General features: G+C 42.6%; 1 protein-coding gene across 1 annotated transcript in view; it reads left to right on the top strand.

Annotated features, from left to right (window-relative positions):
• LOC144783768 (cathelicidin-1-like) overlaps nucleotides 1–11,326 on the top strand; it is a 232,885-nt gene extending 221,559 nt beyond the window's left edge. Inside the window, exon 4 of the mRNA XM_078662460.1 lies at nucleotides 8,546–11,326. Within this exon, the coding sequence (XP_078518586.1) occupies nucleotides 8,546–8,674 (129 nt within the window). The 3' untranslated portion in view covers nucleotides 8,675–11,326. The remainder of the gene's footprint in view (nucleotides 1–8,545) is intronic.
• Nucleotides 11,327–12,811: the final 1,485 nt, after the last annotated feature.

The raw sequence follows: 12,811 nt of genomic DNA, 5'->3' as shown, positions 1-12,811 counted from the left end.
GAAGGCAATGTGAAGAGACATCGCCCGGAATGTGCAGGCCCTAGGGGTCTCTAACCGCTGACACAACCACTGCCACAATAGGTGGGATGACATCTGCCGCCTTAGCAAAAAAGTAGCCGAAATGACGCTGGGCCTGGTTCCTCTGACTGGTCGGTTGGTGCGCCGGAGCATGACCCCACTATTGACCTGCATCCTGGCAGGGACACAGCCAGAGCTGGATGGGCGCCTGAGGGTCCAACAGCAGCAAGTTGGGGGTGAGTTTAGTACAAAGTGTGATGTTGCACATGAAAGACTATGAATCCCAGTCCAGAGAAAGGCAGTAACCAATGAGATGTCTCAAGTGTAGTGTAATTGCCTCTAAGTTGACTCAGTGGTGAGTGCAGATATTCTGCGCCTGTACAACGTGTGGATTGTCATGTGGCAAGGTAACGTCAGCCTAAGTGTCAGACTCTGTGGCATTAACTGTAAGTGAACAACAGTGAGCATCATGTCAGGGTGAATTTCGAGATTGATGTTATGCATTTCCATGTAATCGATACATCTACAGATTGCTTTCCAATTTTCAACAGTAGTTGTGTTGCAGTACCTAAATTAGTGGATGTAAGGATGTCATGTCACTTACCAATAGTTTCCTTTAACTTTCCATCTGTGGGTTCTATCACCTCATAGTTTAAGTGTGACACAGTAAATACCGATGTGTAGCTCTCTTAGCTGAAGGCATGTGTATGTGCCTACAGACGATAGGGTGTGATGTTGAGATGCCAAAACATGCCTAGCAATTTGGCAGTATGAAGGCAACATGGAGCATGACTGTCCAATAAGCATGGTAACATGCATCAGCTGATCATAGAAATATTTTGAGTTATACAGACAGTACATAGAGAGTCAAATGTGTGCCTTGAGTCCAAGCATTTTGGTTTGTATTGCTAAACATGTTTGAGATCCGGCCACTTCACTGAACAGTGTCTCTGTCTTCTACAGTATCTACCGAGCTCAGAGAAGGAGAGGGGCCCAAAACCATTGGTGAGGCTACTGGCATCACTGCTCCTCGGGAGTACAGTGACACTGAGGGGGCCATCGCATCGGAGGGGGACAAGAGTGCTCTGGAGGAGTCTGCTCCAGAAATGCCTACATCCACTTCCTCACACTCCAGCGGTGACTCCTCGCTGTTGCCGGGAAAAGGAGGATTGACCTCTGCTTCATGATCTGCCTCACCCTGTCCTGTGTTCACCCTCCCTGATGCTCCCCCGACTGGTATCCGGGCCAGCTGCCCTAAGAAGGGTAGGGTATCTTTCATCCCAGGCACTGCTGCCCCAGCCCCTGTGTCCCCTGCTGCCCTCTGTGTGGAGGCCATAGACCTCTTGCGGCAGGTGTCTATGGGGCAGATTTTGCTCCTGAATGCCCTCCAGGATCATGGCAGCAAGTAGTCACAGGTTGTTGCTTTCATGGAAGGCATTCATTCACATGTCGATGGCCTGCACAGAACTGTCCAGTCTTTGGCCTCCAAACTGACGGCAGCCATTCTGCAGTCACAAGCTCTCAGTCCGGCTCCTGTCACTTCCACAGCCACCCTGCCAATGACCCAACCTGACCAGAGTACAAACACACACCAGAGCACTCAGCCACCAAGTCATCCGCTCTCAGTTCACAACAACAGCAGTCCATATGACACAGACACCAGATATCATTCCCAAGGCACACAAGGAGCACACATGCCAGCCTCACTATGAGCACATCACAGGAAACAGAGAAGCAGAAACACAAAAACATGCATCCACATTGCAGACCTCACATTCCTCGCCCTCCAAACCCGATCCTGAATAAGCTTAGGAAGTTGCCCTGGCCGCCGTGGGCCTGTTGCTTCCCACAACTGCCCCCCACTTCAGAGGGCTGTTGTGCCCAAGACTTCCACATCATAGGAAGGATGGACAGAAAAGTAGTAAGGTAGTGGTAGCTCCAAAACAGGGGAGGTGGGCTAAAGCACCCCCAAGCGTACCACCAGATCAGAAGGTTTTTCCCAAAAGTATCCACCAGCACCTGCTCCACTTTCTGGGAAGACGAAAGCTGTTGTGGCCACGGGCCATATGTATCAAGATACCCATTTGCGATTCTCAAATAGCGATTTTTAAGAAATCGCTATTTGAGAATCGCAAATGGGTATGTATGTACAAAATCACATTTTTTGTGTGATTTCTTCAAATTCCTTAATTGCGATTGGCAAATTGCGAATCGCAATTAAGGAATACTTTCCCATTCATTTCTAGGGGCCAGGAGGCCCATAGGAATGAATGGGAAATTATTCTCAATTTGCGAATCGCAATTTGCTAATCGCAAATTGAGAATAATTTCAAGGGTACAAGGGTGTCCAAAGGACACCCTGTTGCACCCCTGAAATATGCATGGGTGCACATGTGGCGCACATACATGCCCCAAGGGCATGTATGTGCGTCACATGGCACTTTGAAAAATGCAAAAATGTGCATTTTTCAAGGAATTCGCAACTTACCACCAACTAGAAGTTGGTGGTAATTTGCGATTCCTTAAGGACATTTTCCAATTTTTTTTGCTTCATACATTGCATTTAAGGAATCGCAAAATGTGCGATTCCTTAAATGCAATTGCAAAATAAGGAATCACAAATTTTGGATTCCTTATTTTGCATCAGATTTTGCTTAATACAAACCATGTAGCAAATTCACATTCGCAAAGGCCGAAATTCTGCGAATTTCGGCCTTTGCGAATGCGAATTTGCTTGATACATATGGCCCCAGATCACCTATCCCTTGGCCAAAGACACTTGGGGGCTATCGTATCCCCAAGCAAGTGAGGCCCAGTCCTCCACATGCAACATCAGCCACTGAGCCTCCCCACTGCATTTCACCACCTTCCCGTGCGACAACTCCACCAGGTCCAGCCAGCCCTCAGGCTACAACATCCAGGGATCCCTCTACCCCAACCAGTTCTCCCCTCCTAGGTCCAGTCCTCCCACTTCCCCAGACAGTCATCCCCCACCCAGTCCCAGTTTCCCCCAAATTTGAAGCAGAGTCCCCCTTCCCACCCCATTCCTCCCTGAGCGTTGCGTGACCTGCCCATTTGCTGGCCCTATCCTGGTGATTTTCCCATGGTGGTGTACTGTGTTTCAATCATCTGTGTGAAATTTCAAAGCACCCATGTGCGGACTTGAGTTTGGACTGGCGGTTGCCCTTAATGTTTTGCACTTTACATGCTGATACACAGTTTATATAATAAAAAATATAATTATGTTCTGAGCGTTGTCGCTGTCCATCTTCTGAATTCACACTTTTCCATTGGCATGTACTTAAGTTAATAATGCAGGTGTTACCAGAGGTTCCGGCAACTAATGCCAACTTTTGACTCTGAGGATTGATGGGGGCAAGTTGCTTGTCTGTGATGGTCACTCTGGTCCTGTTCATTATGTTGGGTGAGCTCTACTTATTCACAACTGTTAGATTTGTTTGATCTCCATTGAGAGAAGCTATTTCAATTTACATGATGACTTGAGGGGTGGACAGGGTACAACATATCTGTGTGATCTATCTCGATATGTACACACCAGTGTAGGTGTGTTGTCATCTTGGATAGGTATGGAGTCATAGTCAAATGGATGGATGTACATGTGCGCACTGTAGACATCAGACAGTGTGAGTGTCCTGTCATTAGCAGATGTGTTACTCTGTATGTGCCCTTGAGCATTGCCCTTTCACACAAGTATGATCCAATTGATAAGTGACAGTTTGTTTTTATGATCAGACACCTTCTGGAGTGTTTGTGCACATGTTGGGGTTCTTGCAGTGTGCAGTGTGTCATTGTAACCTCACAGTCCTAGGGTACACCTACATCTTAACCACATCATTTGTGAGTATGCAGAGTGTGTCACTGCAATGTCTGTGTTGTGAGTCTTGGGATCCAGCCTGGCTCTTGCTTACCTTTGTTCTCACTGTGCTGCAAACATGATATGTAAGTTTTCACATGTATTGCTGTCACTTTACACTTTATGGGCTCCAATATGTGTGGGTCTGATTCATAGCAGTCACAGTCATACCATTGAGGCCTACACAATGTGAGATACTTCACTATGGCTTTTTGCTTTGTACACTCCTCACCTGTACAATTCTCGTGTATATACCACTTCAGTCAAAACTGGTGCCCCTGAATGCAATGCAAATGTTTGTCCCTCCCCAACCCTCCATGGTGTGACACTGTACTATGTGCAAATGATTTGTATCCAGAAGCATTGTGCCCTTCGGCACTGTTTCAGTATAGGATATGTACTCTTTGAGCCTACTTGATTTCAGTCATGGTTGCTGATGTACAGTATAGATAGATTTCCAACACAGTCCTCTTGTCTTGTTCCAGCATGGATGTTTGCATGGGTTGTGTATCAGTAGGTGATAGCAAACATGTGTAGCTGTTTGCTGAGACACTTCTACCCATCTTGGGCACGCATCTTCCTCACTTTGCAGTCTGCAGTGTATACACTCCCAGCCACCAAGCAAACCTGTCCTGGATCGGAGCTGTATGAGTGGTGCTTGTAGGTGGAGGAGGGGGGACAGTGTGACAGGAGGAGTCAGCACAAGGCAGCCATTGGGAGCCCTGAGGGTGTCACTCATGTAAATTGAGGGAGCCTCAAACATTGCATTTCACAGGTTTCCCCAAACATCGTAGACCCGGCCCTGCCTGCGTGCTTGCTGGGAGTTGTTGTTGTACTGGGGTTGCATGCGTGTAGATGTTTTGGATGTACCTCTTCTGTAGAGTGCGACGGCATCTTATCTGCTGGTAGTGCATCGGGTAGAGCAGCAGAAAGGCCTGTAGAGCAGGATCCATGGCTGTTCTGGTCATACGGAGGTGTTCCGGGACGACTTTTCCTCTCCGTACTTGTGCTTCCGTCATCCACGATGAGGTGGTTTTACCGCCGTGGTGGGATTGGCTGTTTGATACATTGTGATCTGTTTGGTGGACGGAACGTCATTCTGCATGCTGGTCTTGCTGTATTGGCTCCGTCCAGCACCCTTGTGTACCAAAAAAATGTGCAGATCCTTAAACACCACAGCAGTCGGAAAATGGGCTATCTTGGGCCATTGTAATATGGCGGTCGCAAGGACTGCTGCCGCAGTGGAAAAATTCACGTTTTGTGCCACCGCCACCACTACGGATGCCTTTCCATCCGCCATCGTAAAAGGCCCCTTAATTTCTCAAAAACTACAGAATGGATTTGCACCAAATTATAAAAAGCACAATCTGCGGACCAAGACCTAGATTCCTGCCAAATTAGGCGTAAATTCTTTCAGCAGTTTTTGTGGTAAAGCTTCTCAAAGAAGTCTTTGAAAAATGCATGTGAATTTTGTGTTTTGAAACCCCCTGTTTTCCCGGCCTGTTTGCCAATGAGTAAAATATATATAATTATGTGATGCATATGTCAATGCCTTCAAACAATAGATTTTTACTCAATACATACATATTTGTTGTGCTTGCATCATATCCATCAATGAAATATTTGCAACTGATATTCACATGTATGATTGTACATGTAGATATACATTCTGACTTACAGGCTCATGTATCACTTTATCACTTTAATTCTTTGATGCCCTGGTGTACATCACATTCCATGCCCATGGATGGTCACCCTATGCCAAGCGTTGTCATCATTATGCAATGGTCATCACTTTAAAGTGTGAGCACCATCATACAACAGATGTCCAACGTATATCAAGAAGGACCACAATTATTGCATGGGCAGCAATACTGCAGGTGGTTACCAACCAACACACCAGGGATGGCAAAACAATTTTTTGGTGCGGGTTTATACCGGAAGGTATCAGAGCACTTGACATGAGAACTAGTTGTATTACAGATGGACACATTCATTTTTTTGTATGTTTGTTTTAGGAACGAAGAGATTTACAGCCTGATTCATCAACGGGCCGTTTTGCGTGGCCCTAATAGCGAATCATAGCGACTCGCTATTGAGGACACGCAAAACGGTATTCATGTAGGAATTGCTAAATAAATAGCGATTCCTACATGTTCTCTATTTGCGAGTAGCAATTTGCTACTCGCAAAAAAAGGAATAACTCCCCATTCATTCCTATGGGCCAAAAGGCCCATAGGAATGAATGGGGAGTATCCCTTATTTGCGAGTAGCAATTTGCTACTCGCAAATCAGATAGCGATTTTAAGGGTGCCAGGGGTGTCCAAAGGACACCCTGTAGCACCCCTAAAATGCACATTTGAACAGGTGTTGCGCACACACATGTCCAAAGGACATGTGTGTGTGTAACATGCAAAAGAAAAAAATGCACTAAAGTGCTTTTTACACTATTTACGCAATTTACCACCAAGTCAGACATGGTGGTAAATTGAGACCAAATATTGCGATTTCGCTATTTCTATTTGGTTGATGAATTGCATTTAAGGAATCTCTATTAGAGATTCCTCAAATCCAATTCCTCGCAAATATGCGATTTCGCTAATAGTGATTTTTGCATTTGGGATGATGAATACCAAATGCAAAAATCGCACTCGCAAAGGGCCAGATTCTCAGAATCTGGCCCTTTGCGAGCGCAAATCAGCTTGATGAATCAGGCTGTAAGTGATTTGCCCAGAATCACAGGATGCTTGAACCTCCCGCCAGACTTGAACCTGGTTCCCCAAATTCTATAAAGCCACACCCTGTCAAAGCCAAGAAAGATCAGCAATATAGCAGAGCTAGCATTATGTCGGGCTGGGCATCATCATATCATAGATGCCCTCAATATACCACAAATTCCTACCAATGTGCAACAACCAGCATTGGTCCACATGGCAACCGTTAGCACATGCGCACTCAAGCATTCTTATATAATTAAACAAATGCATGCATTCCTACACAAAAACCCAAACCAAACAACATTGAACACTTTGTTTTTAACTCGACTAGTTATGGCAGCTGTATGGATCCACCTAAACCAGACTTCTCCAACGAGTAGATCATTAGCTACTCTAACCCCTCCTGCTACCTGCAAGTAGCTCTTCTGTGTAGCTATGCCTGCTAAATTTGAAAATTGTACCTGGTTGAATTAATATATGTATACCAAACTTGAAAAGTGTGTATTCAAGACGATAATGTGTATTTTTTCAAAGCTCATGAGTTGATGCTTGGAGAAAATGTATTTCAAAATATATTTTAAACTGATGTTAAGGGTGCTTAAGGCATGTAGCATTGGAGATTTATTACTAATATTATTACCTTGGTGCAAGGGGCATTAGACCTATGGCTGTTATGTATTTCCCATATGGAGGAATTTCAAAGTGATAAAGTTCCTTTTACGTTACTGCTGGCAATCTTGCCTGATGAACTGAGATGACCACTGCCAGCAATCTTTCATATGGTGGCACTCTTGTTTAATATGAGCATGATGAGAAACCTAATAATAGTAGCCTGGGATTGTTTTCATTGAACATAAGTAGCTCGTATTACATTGAAGGTTGGAGACCTCTGCGCTAAAGACATCAAGGCAGTTGTCTCTGTTGATTTGGCCGGTGCTGTCTGGCTTTCTTGCAGGAGGCTCAGAGCCAAGGGCTCTGTCAGTGGCAGAGGAAAGTCTGCAGGGCGGGCACCCGGCAGATCCAGCAGAAGGATGGGTGGGCCACATGGTCCGAGAGAAAGCATTGTAGCCAGTGAGTCTGCACTGCATGATAAAGCATCAGCCACGTCATTTTGGTAGCTGTTTGTTGTGCAAGGAGGGTAAGGCCTAGCAGATCTTCATAGTTTTCTATGGAGCATGGGTTGGCTTGCTTTAGGCACCAGGGCACAGACCACCAAGACAGCCTTGACAAGACGTGCTTTCTGTGCAAAAGAGATGGCGGGTGCTAGGTTGGCACTCCCCATGAAAGAAATCAGCTTATCGGAGTTGGGCAATCAATTCAAGTTTAAAGGGTATGGGTAGAACCCAGGAAAGAGTGTAGAACAGCTTTTTAGCGCACCAGAAATTAACTGTTACTCTTTGCAAAGTTGATGTAAAAATGTTTTGGGTATATATATTTGCTATCAGTTCCGACAGCGACCTGTGGTCAGCATTCAGATAACTACTGTTATCCCAGGATCAATAGAATGCAGGCTGTTCGAACTTCAAACATAAATGAAGCACTATATGAATGAAGTTCCAGGCCCCGAATAAGTGCCGTCATGAACACCTTCAACCAATGGCTCGAATAAAGCACAGCCTGTAAAAGCCAGAGGACACCAATTCATTCATCTAGACCTGCCTGCTTCCACTTTCTTTGTGTCAAAGGTCACCAGAGAAGATTCAGGGCAATATTGTGAACAATAAACTCCCGACTCATTTAATTTAAAGCAATATGGGGAGTTTTATAGGTCTCATTGGAATGGTTTTAATGGGGTGCTACTGATTGTCGAATTTGCTGGGTCTGCAAATGCACCTTATTGGTAGGATCAGTCAGATGCTGAGAACCCACGTGTTAATTTATATTAAGAAATCTTTAGTCGCTTACTGACTGCACATCTTGTTTCTTCCTCCTGTAGATTCCAGTAAGAACACCAAGGCAAGAACCAAGGCGAACTACGCAATGTATCTACGTTAATAAGAAAAGGATATGCAGACGCAGGCCTGGCTACCCTTCTCACCTTGGTATTTGGGACGTGGTCGCATAGTTGTCCCGTTGAGATCCCCTTCCCTCTGTGTGTAACTCACTTCTGTCGGCTATATTGGCAACCATTTTGTTGGGAAGACTCACTTCTTCTGGGGAAAGCACTACTGTTTTCCAGCATTACTTGCAGAATCTCAATGATTTTCACACATTAATTCGCTAAATGTACCAGTTTTAAGGTCATGGCTCGTGCAAAAACAATATGAGCAAACACATCCCTAGGGTAGGGTGAAGTGAGATGAATATTCCATTTGATAATTTGCAAAGCAGGCTCGCCTCTGTGACATTATGTGAAAATAAAGAAACCACATTAAATACCGTATGTACAAATGTAGATGATGTAGAACAACAAAAGGGGCAATGGTTATTAATCAAAAAAGGTCGAATTAATACATTAGGGTTAATCTTAGGTTTATTTTTGAGGTTAAGGATTTGATCATGCATAAAAACAGGGTCACTGGATTCTTCTGATATGTGTGCTCTTTCGGTTTTCCATCAAATTTCGGATTTACTGCAATTGAAACATATTCCACCATCTGCTGCAGAACAGATTTCAACAAAAAATAGATCTGCCTCTAACGGATCACAAGTTACAAAAAACCCTGCAACACAGGTGGCAGGCACCTTGCAGAATTTAATTGGCCACTTTTCTGTCCTTGATTGCGGTATTCAGGTATTCACTGGTGCAAACAAAGTGAAACTTACAGTCCCCAATTGATTGACTGGGAAATACTTTTGTTTACAGCATGAACAACATCCTAACATATTTAATTGTAATCCTAACAGAGTGGAGATAAAGATTTTCTCTGGGTTGTAAAAGTGTTTTGTTTCATTATTCGTCCAAACTCATGTTGTTCTACGAATACAGACCATGTCCTAAACAAAACAATCCTATACATTTTACTCCCTCTTTTCAAAAGATGATTTCTTAAATCCTAATGTTTTCTAAGGTGATACTTATATTATAAAAATCTAATTCTGGGGGCATGCTTCCTGATGATAAAAGTTGATTCTGGTAGGCACTACTGCGGACATAGAGTAACACAAAACTGAAGACTGGTTCCAAAGCGCAAATGGAACACACAGAATAAAAGAGAAACTGTTTTAATTTTAGATGTAGGCTCCCTTTCTACTGGGTGGCACAGGGTAAGTTTAAAACAAGGTATACTATGCTGGGAATTACAAAGGGGCAGTTTCAATAAAATGGAATGTTTATGTTTTCAAGCAATACAAAATAATTATTTGTAGGTAAATAACAATTCCAATATGATCTGAATAATGTCTATACATTTCTTTCCTTAGAAAACTAAGTATTGTGCATACTGTTGCTATCCATTAATAATAATGAGTCTTACAAAAACAAATTGGTGAGATAATATTGCCATAGAATGTTCTAAAAATGCACACAATTCTCTTTTTCCGGCCACATAATGTCGTTGTCTTTCCATATAATTCCAGTGGACTAGGGGAAGGTTCAGGGGTTGCATTTGGTTTAGAGTGAATGGTAGCACTGCAATTAAAGTAGCATTAGAGTTAGGTTAAGAGCTAGATTTACAGTTATGACTATGGTAAGGGTTAGTTTAAGAGTTAAGTTTAGAGGAATGGGTATACTTAAGATACGTGTGAAGCTGACTAGGTAAGGGTTATGGTTAAGGTCGATACCATATTGTACTCCGAATGCAGTCTTGATTATTGGAGTGTCATTGTCAAATGAAACATTTTTCATTATGAAATTGGCTTGTTGTGTTCAGCATTGTGTATTTCTACGTATAGCATTCTTTACTTTAACTGACACTCGCCACTTTAGATGTTTTTTTGTATTTTATACCCCTTAATCAAGAGGCGAGTGGAATAATAAACTTTCTACATTTTCAGTTTCTAATATTTCATTTTCATTCACTGATCTGCTGATATTGCAAATAGACTATTGCTCGGATTACCTTCTCTTCAATACACAGGAACTATTGACCTATAATAGCTGGTTCTGCCGAGTGTTTCTGTTGCCGAGCTCCAAGGATGCCTAGTCTTGACTCCACCTCAGGCCCCTTCTCCCACCACCATACACTTCTCTCCCTTTATTTCCCTCCTCCAGCTTCCTTTTCATCACTGCTTTCTCTCTTTGTCACTGCGCTCTCCTATCTTTCTCTTCTTCCTCCTTTCTCCCTTATCTGCCCTTTCACTCTTGATCTGAGGCTGAAGTGACAAGTTAATCCCAGTACCAAAAATGTGTGCTGTTGCCCATCACCCGCAACTTGTAGCTGGATGTCGTTCTTTTTAAGGTTGGGAGCAAACACAGACAGACAATAGAATAGTATTCTATTTCTTGTAATTCACTGAGCACTAAAACCTATTGGGTCTATAATCATCAGTGCTTCCTGACCTGCCTGGTCTTATTCATCATGTCTGAAGAACAGTACAAATAAAGAGTGATACTGCCTGACTATGGTTAAATGTGTTTTATTGTTATTCCTTGGCTTACGTGCAAGCATCCTCTATTTTGCATGCTTTTTAAATTTGCATTTGCACCCAAACCAAATAAATCAGAGATGTGGTTCAGTCAATTGCAAATATGATATGGCTTTCTTATTACTTAAAATGCAATGTTGCTTCACTCGATTAGCTGTTATTTTCCAAATAATAAAAAATTATCAAATGAGTTTTGGGTCTGTTCCATTTCTTTACCATGGCACATACTCTTTTTTCTTGCATGTTTGAATAAGAGGGTGGCAGGAATATTAATCTTCTGACCAGTTTGTGCTCTATAGAAAAGTATTTCATTATGTCACTCTTGACATGTTCTCAGCACTCCCGTAGCCTGGGTAACAATCCATTGTGAAGAAAATGCAGACCTGTGCTCCCCAGTATGCTTGCTTTTAGACTGTTGAGCTCCTTGCTGTTCCACTACCCCTGGGTCACTATCCTGAAAGAGGCCTTCAAACACAGCCAAGATGGTGAAAATCGAGCAAAACAGAGCCCCACCATACTGGAGTACTTTGACAAGCTCTATTCCATCTTTTTGAGGCCCTGGCTCGAACTGACCCTCCTTCTCAGAATGCTCCAGGAGGCAATATCACAGCAGGTGTGACAGGTGATACTCCAAAGTATAATGTCCAGTTCTGAAGAACAGAAATCTGGGGTGCAGGTAAAAAACTAAGGCAATCTAAAAAGATCTTATAAAAATATTATATATGTGTGTTATTAACCCTTTGTCCTGAGACTGTAAGTAGTGCCAGAAATACAGTGCACCTTTATATATTATAACAAAAGAAATACATGTGAATATACATAAAGTACATGGAATTTAAAATGCTAAAAAGCATAAGCATCCACTAATCCTGAGATGTGCTTTTGTTTCACAAATATCTTGCTATTAGACATGAGCGCACCATTAGATCGAAACGTTAAATCAGGCTGTGAAACAGTTTTTCTTGTGAACCATATTTTCCACTTTTCTCACATGTGTCCTCCTCGGATACATTTTGTAATTGTTATGGAATTTAGTGATGTTTTTGGAGCTTTTGCCACCTCTCACCCACTAAATGGCAAGGAAAAAGCTTTAAATACCACTAACCGACAAAATTGCATGTGGCTGCAGAAAACCACAATAACAGGCAGGTGTGGAACATTTTCCTTTTCATTCATTGTGAAACAAAAAAATACCCAAGAACTATGACATCAAATGATTTATAGATACTAGCTAGAGACACATGCAATACCTCACACTCCTATCTACTTGCAAGTAATGATTTCTTCTACATGAACTGTAAAACGCTCTTCTATTTTCAATTTGGATACACATTATGCAGCCGTATTCTAAGCACAAAAAAGTTAATTGTCGTTCATAGGTCATTTAATACCACAACACCATAATCGAGTCTAGTAATCCATGCAAAGAGATTCCAGAATTCAGAATTTGTTTTCTCTATCCTTTTTTTCCTATTCCAAATCACATTTGGCAGGCAAACATGTTTCAGCCCATTTTCCTTGGAATTTCTTCAGGACTGTAATTAAATTCAGTATACAAAGTCTTACTAAAATCAATGTTAAAACAGTTCATCTGCATGTAACCCTTGAAAATAAATCCTTTGGCATTCGACCCAATATCTGTAATGGACATAACTATACAATTTTATCATCAACA

Source organism: Lissotriton helveticus, chromosome 10 (genome assembly GCF_964261635.1).
Source record: "Lissotriton helveticus chromosome 10, aLisHel1.1, whole genome shotgun sequence".
Taxonomy (NCBI): Eukaryota; Metazoa; Chordata; class Amphibia; order Caudata; family Salamandridae; genus Lissotriton; species Lissotriton helveticus.
Note: the sequence above shows the minus strand (reverse complement) of the source record. Positions and strands in the feature narration are given on the sequence as shown.